A 15,174-nucleotide genomic window follows, 5' to 3' on the forward strand; every position below is an offset into this window, starting at 1 on the left:
CCTTAGCACCCTAAGTCAGTTTGCATCTCTCCTTACCATCTGTCTGTCCACTGGGGAGTGGATTCTAATCAAGTCAGTGCCACCATGGCAGCGGCCTCAGACCTTTCTGCTTGGCATTTGGCTAGGGAGACAGCTTTTGAACCCAGGGAGATAGGTTGTTTGAACTGTTTGTCAGAAATGGTATCCTTTGCAAGTGGTTCCTTTTAAAATGCTGAGGAATTATTCGGGGAGGGGGGGTCTAGTTATAGGGATCTTTGCTGGGTATCCCATGGACAGTCATCACTACACAAATGATTCCTCGTTTGGGGCTTTTCTCCTCCTGGAGAATGAATGGGCCTTAAGCAAGCCCTTAAAAGCAGGGCAGGCCTTCACCAGTGGAAGCCCCCCTGGCTAAGGGCTAGTTTCTATTTGCTTGTGATCCCTACTTTTGATCAGTTCAGGCCCAAGGAGTACAGAAGCAGTAGGCAGTGTGGCCCCCATAACAGCCCCTCACTGCCGTTGAGGAGTAGCAATTTGGAGGTCTGAATAGCGCCACTTGCCTTTACTGCCTTGTGATAGAAACCTCAGAAGAAAGTATTTTGAGGTTTCTAACAGGTGAGCTAGCCCTAAGCTCTTTTGCTTTAGATCCGTGAGACAGTCAAGGACCTTAGGGTTAGAGGTCAGAAGTCCAAGCTCCCTGACTCAAACCAAAGGTATGGCTACAGCTTCTCTGCTTTCATATTTATTTTCTTGGGAATCTAATTTTCCACCATCATAGCCTATGTTAATTAATTCCCTTTGCAAATGCCCATACCACAATGAACAATCATGTATTCATTCCACAGATACTGTGTTCCAGAGATACAGAAATGATTACTGTCTTAAAAGAGTTCTTAATCCAGAAGGTCACACTAAAAATTCAAAGTGAAGGCCACCCTGTTGAGTGATATCCATCACACATTTTCTGTATGGCACATTTAGACCTCTGTACAGCCAAATGCAGATACACACAGTCTCTGGTGCTGAGAGCAGGGGTGCTAACCTCTTTATATTTTGTGGATTGTCACATGAGTGTTACTGGACAAAGGCTGTGGATTCTTTGTCTGACACACTCAATGACCAATTCTTGAGACACCTGGGTTTCAAAGAGATCAAGAGTTTATTACTAGGTGCATAGTAGAAGAGTAGATGGCCTAGTGCTCCAAAATCTCTTTCCCTGAGTTTAAGGGGTTCAAAGTTTTTAAGGTTTTTAGCAAGGGGAGATGAGGTCATTGTGAATAGCAAGCTCAAAGCAGAAAAGGAGACAGTGTTATCATTATCATTTCAATAGGAGAATGAAATAGGAAAGGAGGGAAGACAGAGCTATCATGTCAATACTAAAGACATAAGCCAAAAGGAAGGGAGACAAGTTGTCTTTTCAATAGTAGAGTCTAGCTGATATGGCTTACAGATGTAAGGGGGTGAAAGTATTAATGGCTGACTTCATATCCTTCATTAGCATCAGGGCCTTTGCCCTACAAGAAAATGACTGGATAAAGGAAGTAACAGCTTTTATAAACACAGGGGAAGAAGATAAAGGCTGTAAAATCATTATCAGAGATCAAGGCAGCTGGATTACAATGCAGAGATTTTAAGAATTTCCCTCTGTCCACTCCAATATACCAGAAAGCAAAAAGGAATATTTGTATAATGATTTAGTAATCAAAATCATCCCCTAAATCCTAGTTTCTCATTTACATGAGGAGATCAGGATGGCAGGAGATCTAGGGTCCCAGACTAGCTGTTTAACTTCATCAGAGAAAAAATATGGCCCTTCATCTCTGAAGGTCACTCCAAAGACGCTTCATGGTGTAGGGGAAAGACTGGTATATGTGGAGAGGAAATCTGATGTTTATGCCCTATCTCAGCATCTGTTGCATTGAGACCTGACATATCATTTAAACTTCCTGAATCTCGACTTTCTTATCCATAAAATGGGAATGATAGTATTTTGTCTGTCATATCTCACAGAGACATGGTAAAGGCCAAGGAGCCAACACAAGTGAAAAGTCCTTTTGAGTTGCAAACGCAACCATTGTATACATATTCCTATGGTGATACGGGCGTCCTTTTGGGTTCCTACTTGTCCCAGTGTCTTTTCTGGACCTTCTTGGCCTCAAGGCCTCCAAGGAGTTACCCACACAGGGATAATTGAAGCTTACTCTTTTAAATGTTAAAAAATTTGAAGATTTAAAGAAATATACATATCAATGAGATTTTCAGCTTGTGGAAGAAAGTTTTCTAGGCCAAGGTGGCCTTTGAAGGACCCCTTAAATCACAATAACCTTCCATCTTCTTATCAAGCCACTCTCCACTCCAGGAGTAGACCATAGACAGACTGTCGCCTCAGGGACTCCTTGACAAATGTGTTCAGGCTAGACAAATGATCCAGGCATTGTTTCCCATTTCTTCACTTGAGATTTTATTTCCAAATCACAAATGTCTCCTCTTATATTTTTAATTTTGTGTGTATTCATTCAGAAAGGTATTAATTTTTAAATGAGGCCCACATTTATAATCATGAAGTGAATACATTTGGTGGATGCATTTACAGAAGCAATCTGCCTAAGTTCTCTTTAACCATTTTGGGCTTCTAAAAGAGATGACTGCCTAAGGGAAAAAGGCATGATGACAGCCTAACCAAGTCAGGATCACTCAAAACCCAGCTGAAAAAGAGAGGACACACTGAAACCCAAGGAGAATGGCCAAGGAGAGTTTCCGTGGAAGAGGCTGGAACACATGAGATAAGAAAAATTGTTCAAAGTGTAAAAAGGGTGATAGGTCAGCAAGGAAGCTAAGGACTGTGGAATGCAACTAATTGTCTCTAGATTCAGTGAAATAATGCTGGTGAAAGAGCCTGGCTTGGTGTCAATGCCATGGCTGGTACTCCATAAATGTTTATTTTCCTGATCTTCTTTCTTTGTCTAGTAAATTAGATGTAGATAGCTGTTAATTTCTCCCTTCCCCCAATTTTTCCTAAAACGAAAATATGGTATTGGCTAAAACCATTATCAAGGTGTCACTAAGATGAAGCTTTCTCCACAAAGACCAGTTTTCTGGGGCTATCTGCCTGCAAGCCTTGGTTCTTAGCTTTTCTGTCACATGGCAAATGCACATGGCAGCGTCTTCTCTCTCTTCTGGGCTTTGTTGACCTCCAGCTCCTGGCTGCTCCCCATGACTCTCTCTGTGGCCTTCTCTACGAAGCCTCCTGTAATAGGATTAAGACCTATCCTGTTCCAGTCGGGCCATATCTTAAGGGGAGTAATCTCATCCAAAGGTCCTATTCACAATAGGAATGGATTAAGATTAAGAACATGTTTTTTCCTGGGTACAAAACTCCAAGCCACCACATTCTCCCTACCACCTCCACACTTTTGGAGAAGCCCTTTTAGGATATGCCCCAGCGGAAAGGAATACAGGACAAGTAATTCACCAGCCTGTGATGGAGGGCAAAGACCAGGTTTTTCTTGATGAGTATCAGGTCTACAGAGCCCAGAATAATACCTTACACTATTGTGTATATAATATAAATCACATAATATAATAATATATATTATAGACACAATATAATAATAATATAATAGACACAACAGTTTCTATTACAGTAGACAACAGATGCTTGTGGAATGAATTAATAAAATCTAAGAATGAAATAAATGATACAGATTCAGGAAGTGGATTATAGAGGAGAAAACTGCAGAAAGTAAAGGATAAATATGGAAGAGCTTTTGAAATGATTAATCCCCTCTTTTGTTACAGAGGAAAGACAGAAAGCCCAAGAAATGTAGTGTCCTGCTCAAGATCACGCAGATAGCTGGTGGCAGACCTAAATCCAGAACCAGGGCTTGTCTCCCTGTCTGGAGCCATTCTCCCCAAATGGTCAGTGTATAATGCATAAATAAATGGACAGCCCCTAACTTCAAGGAGCCTATAGCCTAAACAATATGACACATTCAAGAGTTATCTGTGCAATGTTCTTATCACTCTAAACACATTTATTTTGTTCCTAGTAATTTCCTTCCATCATTTCAGTAGCAACAAAGGTCATTAGGGTTTCCTGCCTCAGGAAGACGCCCCTGCAGAACAAGAGTGAATTAAAGAGATGAGTTTAGTTTTTGATTTTCAATAGACTTTTGCAAATCATGGCAGAGGCTATGGTGCAGAAAAATGTTCTGAGTTTCAAAAACCTGACTTCTGAGAAGCAACAAGTAAATGTCAGGCACTAAATGGTGCTGTGACTCTTCTTAATAGACTAAAGCTGCCATTGAGAAACTGAAGTATTCCCAGTCTCCTTGTGTAAAATGCAGTGAGCGCCACAGTTCCTTTGACCACACATGGACTCCCCATAGAATAAACACAGATAAGCCTTCTCTGCTCAAGTAGCAAGTTCTTGACATAGGACAATGTTAGCTGACAGGCTGGACAGACCCTTAGGTGCTTCCCTCCTTACTACTGCCTTCAGGGAACCATGTCATCTGGGCAGAACCTGCCCTTCATCATTGCCACCCAGAACCCTGTGGATATCTGGAGGATGACTAAAGCATCCGTTTTCAGAGTGGCATTGGACCAAAAGGTTTCAAACTGGGGGCCATGATTTAAGCCAAGGAAACAAGATATGCTGGGAAGGAAACAAGATATGCTGGGAAGGAAACCTTGAAGTGTGTAATGTACAACTGATTCCAATTCTTTCCTTCTGTGTGTGTGTATGGGGGGGGGTGTTGAGCTGTGTACCCCAGCTTGGACCTGTACTTAGTCTTGGCCCATATTCTGGTGGCCATGGACCCATTATAAATAAGATCTCTTCAAGATGTTCCTTCAGTTAAGGTGTGGCCCCACCTGAACCAGGTTGAGCTTTCATCTAGATTACCTTAGTCCTTTATAAGTAGAGTGAAAGTCAGATGGAGAGAGAAGCCACGGGGAGCAGCCAAAAGGTGGAAGTCAGTGAAACCCGAAAGAGAAAGAAGGTGCCGCCAGGTGTATTGCTACATGGCAGAAAAACCAAGGAACCCCAAAGATTGTCAGCCAGCCAGAAGATACCAATCCCAGGAGAAAGCAAGTCTTCTAGCCTCTGAAACTGTGAGCCAATAGCATGCTGTTGTTAAGCCAACTTATTGTATAGTATTTGTTTTAGCAGCTAAGAAATGATAGTATGTTTCCTGTGCTAATTTTTCAGCATTTGAGGTTTTCCTCTGGAGGCTTGTGCTCTCAGAAGTAGAAATTTTTGAAAGCCTCTACCATCAACCTTTCAATGTGTGTACAAGGATGTTTCATCCACAGACTCTTTTGGAAGCCCAGAGTCAGCCACCAACATTGGCAGGGACTGTAGTTAGTCAACAGGGTCACCTCTTCCTAGCTCTTCTAACTCACAGCTGGAGGGTGTTGGGCCATGGATAGGGCATAGCATTAGGAAGCATGAATGCAGCATGACTGAGTCAGGAGTCTCAGCCTTGGGCACTGTTTGGGATTTTCTGTGCCTCTGGAATGATGTACCAGAATTAATTCATCATTCTTGAACTATGTCACAGCTCTCTGTAATAACCTTGAAGTCCACTGGGACAGAACAATTTAAGGTGTAGAAAAGATTTACATGGCAGGGAGATGTGACAGCTTTGGTAACTCAACAACAACTTTATTACTTTGGCTTCATCTTTAATTATTTTCCCCTTCTAATTTTTTTTTTTAGACAATATAAAGAGAATGAGCCTATGGCAACCCAGCAGCCTAGAAGAGCTTGAATTTTTTAAAAATTAAACAAAACCTCTGAGTTCCTGGAAAGAAAGTCTATATGTCAATTGCAATAGAATGTTTTGCCACAACCAAATATACAATAATGTTCAAATTCAAATAAAGAATCCTCTAGTCTCTAAGTTCCTTTTCTCTCATATTTTAGTAGCTAATTAGATATAAGTCTTACCTAGTCAGGATTTTAGTTAGTGGTCAGTTGCTCAAGAAATTTCTGTTTCTGCTTCTTCTTCTACAACAGAATAGGATCAAGTGGCCAAGGGATCTGCTTTCAGGTTAGAATAATAAAATTATCAGCCTGTGTTGCTCTGAATATCTGCTATCCTATGTTTTGGGGACTTCTAGGGACTTTAATGTGTGTTTTTTTTTGTTTTTTTTTTTTTTTTTTTGGCCCATTGCAGGACACAGTCATGGATGAAAGTCTGCAAAAGGTGAAACAGCAGTTTATGGCTTCCTATGACATCTCTGAAGACGGTCATGCACAGATGAAAGAGGTACTTTTCATGATTGTACCTCTCTCGGCTATACCTTTCCTGACTGCACCTTCTTGGACTGTAATTTCTGCTGAAAGGCAATAAAATTCTTACTTTCTATTTGAAAATTAGACCTTTCGGTAAGACCGTTGGCCTTGAAAACGGTTTTTTGAAGTAATCTAATCAACCTCTCCTTTTTGATCCAATTAGTAACAAAGAGTGTGCTGTTTCTCCATCATTTTGTTTAGGTCATTCACTACGTATACCCGTTTTACACTCAAGGAAGTGAGAAATTTGAAGCCTTTTAGTTAACCAATCGAACATTTGTCTCTTTGCCCAGTTTTGTTTAAATTAAGCTGGATATACGGAAACACTTACTAACAATTAAATGAGTTTAAACTTCAGTACCCGCTCCCATGGAGGTTGAAAAGATCTATTCCAGAAGATCATTAAAAATAAAACGGACAGGGTGGGCAATGGTGGCTCAGTGGCAGAATTCTTGCCTGCCATGCCGGAGACCTGGGCTCGAATCCTGGTGCCTGCCCATGCAAAAAAAAAAATTGAAAAAGGGCAACAGCTGTCTACCCTAATTCCATCCACACTTAGTCAGTACCTACCCACCAAAGCAAGGAACTGTGTCAAGCATGTGGTACCTTAGATGGTTCTCTCTCTTTCCTGAACATTTTTCCTTCCAGTTACAAAATATTTATCATTTAGAAATTATTTCTACATATATTAGGTTATTTTATACCCACACTAGCTACAGAACAAAGGCACGGATGACATCCTTGTTTTACTGATGAGGAAACTTAGTTACTTGTCCAGCATCATATAGGCAATAAGTGGCAATAATTTAAGCTCAGCCCGCTTTAAGTATGAATCTATACCAGATGACCTGATCTGAAAATCAGTTATTTGTTTCACAGTCAAAATTACTTGCTATGCATATTATCATGCTATCATATTTGGATAGTAATTATTATTGATGAAAATAGTTGTTTTATTTCTCCAGAGAGCTGTGATAATAGGACAAAATAATGTCTCCTGATAAAAAGTAGACATGTTCACCAGGAGACTGTGTTTTTTTTCTTTCAGGAAACTGATAAACTAAATCCAAAATTTATAGGAGTAGTGATGGCCAAAATTTTAACTCAAAGGGAATGTGTATATGGCGCTCACAATTCCCATTATAGTTAATGCAGAGAGACCAGCATATATCTCTTATTGAAAAAGCAGGCACAAACATCAAGCTAGCAGTACCAAATAAAGTGCCATGGCTACATGTTTGCTGTTGTATTCTCCAGCTCCCAGAGCACATACTGGTGCTTAATAAATATTTGTCAACCGAATAAATGAATAAAGAATACATGACAAATAACTGAAAAAGATATCATTATCTCACTAATAAATGGAAACAGCAACTAGGAGCTTGGCAACAGCTTTGACATCTATGCCAACCATTTGTCATGCTGTCCCACAAATGGGCAAATTAAGATTGTTTGTGAAGAAGCTGATGGGGTTGGACTGGGTGTCCCCAGGTGTCTTTAAATCCTGTGAGTCTGTGAGTCTAAGACTAAGAAGGTCTGCTGTTTCTCCTACCTTCTGCTGAAACATTGATTATTTAACTTACTCCATTTACAGGTAGGTGTGACATAAAAATCAGCCTGCCTGCACACATTCTAGATGCTCCAGCACAAAGTAATATGGGGAACAGATCACAACTGACAGCCAAAGTGAGGCTCTTGGGGATTATCATGGATCTGATTTGTCCAGGGCTCCTCTTTGCCACTCAAATCAAAATGGAAAAGAATAGATTCTAAAGCCCCCAAGCCAGCAAATGACATTTCAACTGTGTTTGTTAATGTTCTGCCACCCTTATGTGACAACAAAAACCCAAACAAACACGCTGCTTCATCCTGAAAAGCAGTTCCCCGTTCCAATGAGCCTTGTGCGGTTAAAGTGAACATAGTAGCATATGAAAGCCTACAAGTTACTTAACCTTTCTGAGCCTCAATTCTTTCATCTTCATCAACATGGCAGCTACTGTTTATTGAATGCTTACTATGTACCAGGTTCCTTGCGAAACTGTTTATAAACATTGGATCATTTTAATTTTAATCTTCACATAAGCCTTATGATATGGAATCTCCATTTTACAAATGAAGAAACTGAAGTATTGAGTTTCAGAGATATCAATTAACTTGCCCAACATTAAATAATTGGTGAATAATGGAGCAAAAGGATTTGGACCCACTCCAACCTGTCTCTCACATACTATATTGTGTTACCTCCTGTTGGAAAACTGGGGATGTTTTATACTTGGTCTACATGAATGGTGTGAAAATTTAATGAGACGATAAATGGAAAGCACCTTGCCAATGTATGACAGCTATTATTTAACATGATGCTTCGTTGAGTGGTCTCACATCCAACTAGAAAACAGGAATGGGAGTGTGAGCTGTTGGCGCCTAAATCCCACTAGGAGCATTTTCTCTGGACTCACTCTGTGACACTGTACAAGAGAACTGCCCAGTTACAGAGGACATGGTCATTGCTTCTGAGATAAACTCAGAGAGGAGACAATAATTGAGGTTCTTGTAATATCTAGAAAAGCAAACCTAGCCAAACTTGCCTATATACAGAAATAAGTGCTATGATCACACAGGGATGACATACTACCTTTGTTCATGGGAGTGAGTGAAGTAAATCAAACTGGTATGCACAAACAAAGCAGGCTGATTGCATTTATCACATGTGTACCAATTACTGTAGTTTCATACAGACATCAATAGTGTAAAAGAATACAAACTACAGCCAAGACTCAAGAATCAAACCAAACAGCAATCCTTCCTGCTTTCACATATGGCACTGAAGTAATCTCTATATATAACACCTCACAAGCAATACCTAGTGGTTAAAAAGTGTGGGCTTAACACATCAGTGACCGGACACACAGCATATCCCAGTTTGGACCAGGTGGACTGGCTGTGAGCCCCCCCCAGAACCGTGAGTTCCCCAAGCCGCAGCGGCCGGCGCCCCTCCCCCACAGACTGCTTCCCAGAGGGGAAAGGAAAGAGACTTTACCAGCAGCTGGGGCTGAGCCCAACTAAGTTCCAATTGTGGAATTAATTAACAAATTTTGACTACTGAAAATAGGCCTCCAGCTCAGGTGAACCTGGTCAAAGTGGAGGTTGCTCTTTTTTGCCCTGGCACCAAGGGGGCAGGGCTGACGGAAATAGAAAAAAAAAAAGGAAACAGAGGTTTTTATGGCTGTGTTTCTACAAGGGCTTGACTGCCTTTGGATATGGCAGCAAGGCTTCTCAGGCTGCAACTGCCCCAGGCATAGGCAGAAACAAGCTCATTTGAGGGCTTGTCTGGAGCCTGTGCCTTTCCCAGGGGAGAGGTGAAGCCCAACTCAGGTGGGATCCCTCCCTTAAGGAATTCAGACACCAGGGCTTGGTAATTTGAAGCCATTAAAACCAGCCTACAACCTCTCCTCTGTCTCCACCACGCCTCCAGCAAGGAGAGTCTGCCAAAGTTAAAGGTACCACATCATCTTATGCTGGTGGGACCTGCAGGCTGACAAGCACCACATACTGGGCAGGATTAGAAAAACAGAGCCCAGAGACTTCACAGGAAAGTCTTTCAACCTGCTGGGTCTCACCCTCAGGGAAAACCGTCGCAGGTGACTCTTTCCTCCTGATAGGAGGCCAGTTTGGTCTGGGAATATCCGGCTGGGTTCTATAACACTTAAGTAGACCCTCCTAAGGTGGGGAAGGGGGAAAGCACCATACAACCAGGGCAAGAAACAAGAAAACAAGAACTGAAAAATTCTCCTCTGTTAAACAAAACCTAAGCTAGAGGTTCCAGATAAAGCTGAACTGAATGTCAAAGAACAGATAGACAACAAATTCATCCAGCAAGAAAACTCTAGGTAAAAGAAGTGAAAGCAATCTCCAGAATAAACTAATTAAGGTAATTAAATGCCTAGATGCCAGCAAAAAAGAACAAATCACACTAGGAAAATTGAAGATATGGCCCAGTCAAAGGAACAAACCAACAATTCAAATGAGATACAAGAGCTGAAACAATTAATTCAGAATATACAAACAGACATGGAAAACCTCATCAAAAACCAAATCAATGAATTGAGGGAGGATATAAAGAAAGCAAGGAATGAACAAAAAGAAGAAATTGAAAGTCTAAAAAAAAAATCACAGAACTTATGGGAATGAAAGGCAAGGTAGAAGAGATGAAAAAAACAATGGAAATCTACAATGGTAGATTTCGAGAGGCAGAACATAGGAATAGTGAACTGGAGGATGGAACATCTGAAATCAGACAATAAAAAGAAAATACAGGGGAAAAAATGGAAAAATATGAGCAAGAACTCAGGGAATTGAAGGACAATATGAAGTGCATGAATATATGTGTTGTGGGTGTCCCAGAAGGAGAAGAGAAAGGAAAAGGAGGAGAAAAACTAATGGAGGAAATTATCACTGAAAATTTCCCAACTCTCATGAAAGGCTTAAAATTACAGATCCAAGAAGTACAGCGTACCCCAAAGAGAATAGATCCAAATAGACATACTCCAAGACATTTACTAATCAGAATGTCACAGGTCAAAGAGAAAGAGAGAATCATTCGCTTGCTGAGCAGCAAGAGAAAAGCAAGCCATCACATACAAGGAAAGCCCAATAAGACTATGTGTAGATTTCTCAGCAGAAACCATGGAGGCAAGAAGATAGTGGGATAATATATTTAAATTATTAAAAGTGAAAAACTGCCAACCAAGAATTCTATATACAGCAAAATTGTCCTTCAAAAATGAGGGAGAAATTAAAACATTTTCAGACAAAAAATCACTGAGAGAATTTGTGACCAAGAGACCAGCTCTGCAAGAAATACTAAAGGGAGCACTAGAGGCAGATATGAAAAGACAGAAGAGAGAGGTGTGGAGAAGAGTGTAGAAAGGAAGACTATGAGTAAAGGTAAAAAGAAGGAAAATTAGATATGACATATAAAATCCAAAAGGCAAAATAGTAGAAGAAAGTACTACTTGTGCAGTAATAACACTAAATGTTAATGGATTAAATGCCCCAATCAAAAGACATAAACTAGCAGAATGGATTAAAAAACAGGACCCATCTATATGCTGTCTCTACTCAAATGACATGAGGGCAAGGACACAAACGGACATTTGCACACCAATGTTTATAGCAGCATTATTTACAATTACCAAGAGATGGAAACAGCCAAAATGTCCATCAACAGACAGTTGGCTAAACAAACTGTGACATTTACATAAGATGGAATATTATGCAGCTATAAGACAGAATAAAGATATGAAGTATGTAACAACATGGGTGGACCTTAAGGACATTATGCCGAGTGAGATTAGCCAAAACCAAAATGACAAATACTGTATGGTCTCACTGATATGAACTGACATTAGTGAATAAACTTGGAATATTTCATTGGTAACAGAGAACATCAAGAGATAGAAATAGGGTAAGATATTGGGTAATTGGAGCTGAAGGGATACAGATTGTGCAACAGGACTGAATATAAAAGCTCAGAAATGGACAGCACAATACTACCTAACTGTAATACAATCATGTTAAAACACTGAGTGAAGCTGAATGTGAGAATGACAGAGGGAAGAGGGCTGGGGGCATAAATGAAATCACAAAGAAAGATAGATGATAAAGATTGAGATGGTATAATCTAGGAATGCCTAGAGTGTATAATGATAGTGACTAAATGTACAACTTTAAAAAATGTTTTTGCATGAGGAAGAACAAAGGAATGTCATTACTGCAGGGTGCTGAAAATAGATGGTAATCAATATTTAAAAATTTCAACTTCTGTGTGAGACTAAAGCAAAAAATGTTTATTTGGTACAAAATTTATATTTTGACTAGTGCATCTCCTAATATAACTTATATAGATAATTGGTTGAACAACATAAGTACATGGAACCTTGGGTAGGACATGAAATTTTGTTGGTTTGTCCAGAGTGATGCCCTGATGAATCCCAGAGTGATTTGATCAGCGAATGGAAAAGTATTTGCAAAGTCCCCTTCAAGGAATCATGAGAATGGGGGAAAATTCAACCTCCCCAAGTTGAATTCTTGATATTCTCACAAGCAGTGTGGACAACCAAAGCTATAGGCTGAGCCCCCAGTCTTGGGGTTTGTTCATATGAAACTTAACCCCACAAAGGATAGGTAAAGCCTACTTAAAATTAGGCCTAAGGGTCACCCCCAAGAGAACCTCTTTTGTTGCTCAGATTGGCCTCTCTCTCCAGCCAACATAACAAGCCAACTCACCACCCTCCCCCTGTCTACGTGGGACATGACTCCCAGGGGTGTGGACCTTCCTGGCAACGTGGGACAGAAATCCTAGAATGAACTGAGATAGACTCAGCATCAAGGGATTGAGAAAAACTCTAGAATGAGCTGAGACCCAGCATCAAGGTATTGAGAAAACCTTTTCGACCAAAAGGGGGAAGAGTGAAATGAGACAAAGTGGCAATGGCTGAGAGATTCCAAACAGAGTCCAGAAGTTATCCTGGAGGTTATTCTTACACATTAAGTAGATATCACCTTGTTATCCAAGATGTAATGGAGAGGCTGGAGGGAACTGCCTGAAAATGTAGAGCTGTGTTCCAGTAGCCATGTTTCTTGAAGATGATTGTATAATGATATAGTTTTCACAATGTGACTGTGTGATTGTGAAAACCTTGTGTCTGATGTTCCTTTTATCTACCTTGTCAGCAGACGAGTAGAACATATGGAATAAAAATAAATAATAGGGGAAACAAATCTTAGAATAAATTTAGTTTGAAATGCTAGTGATAATGAAAGGGAGGGGTAAGGGATATGGTATGTATAATTTTTTTTCTGTTTTTATTTCTTTTTCTGAATTGATGCAAATGTTCTAAGAAATGATCATGATGAAGAATATGCAACTATGTGATGATATTGTGAATTACTGATTATATATGTAGGACGGAATGAGCATATGTTAAGAATGTTTGTGTATCTTTCTTGTAATATATTTTTTTTAATTAATAAAAAAAAGAAAAAAAAGTGTGGGCTTAAGTCAGATTGCCTAGTTTAAGTCCTAACTCTACCACTTCCTGTGTAACTACCGGCAAATTCCTTACCTCTCTAGAGCTTGGTTTCCTTAACTATAAAATAATAATAATGGTGTATACTCTAGAGGTTGTTGTTAAGATTAAATGAGTTAACATACATAAAACATTTCAAAAATGCATGGCTCATATAAATAATAAATATTGTAATATGTATCATTGTTCTTGTAGAAGATGTACATATATTTGCTCTTATTATTATAGAGTTAAATTAATTTAATATTGGAGGCTCTTAGAATAGTGCCTGAAATATTTTAAGTTTGTAGAAGGCAGATTCCCATAATGATTCTTACCTAGTTGTGGGTGCAACAGTGTTTGAAAGAATCAGTGGATCAAAGCAGGGCGACAGACACAGAACTGCCAGCTGGGCTCTCCGTTGGAAGCATCTCAGCCCTTCTGTCTTGTGGGGTGTCCCAGCATGCCTTTTACCCAGGGAGCACTTCTTTAGCAGGGCACTAGCTGGAGACACTGACTGCTGTTTCCCCCATTCCTTTAGCTTGCCAGCATGTTCTTGTCTGAAGATGAAAACTTTCTTCTGCTGTTTCGCTGGGAAACCCCTTTGGACAGCAGCGTGGAGTTTATGCAGGTGAGTGCTTGGTAGTAGCTCCATGAGGAAGAGGGCTTGAGATGAGGCCAGTATTGGAGCAACCTGCTGTGTCTGTCACCACCTCTGTCCAGTCCCTAAGGGAGAGCTGTGCCAAGAGGACAAGACCAGGCAAGGATGTCCTTTGTATTGAGTCGGGACTTTAGCTCCAAACTCCAGCGCTCTTTTTCAGTCTCTGCCCCTGGGCTGCCTGACTCTTTTCTTTTTTATTTTGCCTGAGCTAGAGCAACGTCCAAGCTTAGACAGGAGCCAGGCAGGTAGGTAGGCCGAAGAATGGAGCAGGAATGTGAGTGGACAAGATGAGGTACTGTGGAGACCAGAGAGCACCTGCATTTAAAGCCTGTGGTTCTGCAGAGCTCCGGGGAACTGCTGCCTTTTGGGAATGCTGCCCAAGTACTACCAGATCTGATTGCAAAAAACATTGCAAATCTAGACTTTATGTGAAACTACCTATTTTTAAATGTTGGCAACTAATCCCATTTTTGAAAGCATGGTGCAGTCAAAAAATAACCTATGAGAGTGTTAATTCAATCTGCAGACCTTATACTTGCAACTACTGGGCTTGAATACAAGCTAAAGGCTGAGCCAATGGCCCCACTGGCTCTTTTCTATCTGGTGTTACTGCTCTGCCAGGGAAGGAAGCCAGAAAGGGCAGAGCACGGTTTTCTCCAAGGCCCAGAGAGCAGTCCCAGGGCAGCCGCTGCACCCAGGGCCCCTGCAGTCCCAGTACCCCACTCCTCATACAGGTACCAAGTCCCCACTTAGGAGATAACTTAGCATCCTTTTAGCACTGCTTTATCTCCTGCACAAGTAGAGGCCATTTAAAACTGGGCCAAATGCAGGCACAGACAGTTCACAGAAGAAATCTGAATAAGCCATAAATATATGCTGGTATTCAAAGAAATGCAAAAGTTTAAAAATAATTTGTACTGATAAAGATAGTAAAGATTTTTAAAGAATTAACAAAAATATGCTGCACTGGCAAGGAAGTGATGGCATATTGCGGCTCGGGTTCTGTCAGCAGGCATGTATACTGGAATAATCTTTCTGGAAAGTAATTTTATAAAAATGTATCATGGTCCTTCAAAATTGCATTATCCAGAGACTTATTTTTTAAAAAATCATTACCCTTTGATTTAATAATTCTATTTCACCAGGTAATCTATCTTCAGGATATA

General features: G+C 40.4%; 1 protein-coding gene across 1 annotated transcript in view; it reads left to right on the forward strand.

Annotated features, from left to right (window-relative positions):
- SCGN (secretagogin, EF-hand calcium binding protein) overlaps window positions 1–15,174 on the forward strand; it is a 69,241-nt gene that overhangs the window by 3,420 nt on the left and 50,647 nt on the right. The window contains exons 3-4 of the mRNA XM_077143528.1: window positions 6,162–6,254; window positions 13,889–13,978. Of these exons, the coding sequence (XP_076999643.1) occupies window positions 6,162–6,254; window positions 13,889–13,978 (183 nt within the window). The remainder of the gene's footprint in view (window positions 1–6,161; window positions 6,255–13,888; window positions 13,979–15,174) is intronic.

This window comes from Tamandua tetradactyla, chromosome 25, assembly GCF_023851605.1.
Source record: "Tamandua tetradactyla isolate mTamTet1 chromosome 25, mTamTet1.pri, whole genome shotgun sequence".
Taxonomy (NCBI): domain Eukaryota; kingdom Metazoa; phylum Chordata; class Mammalia; order Pilosa; family Myrmecophagidae; genus Tamandua; species Tamandua tetradactyla.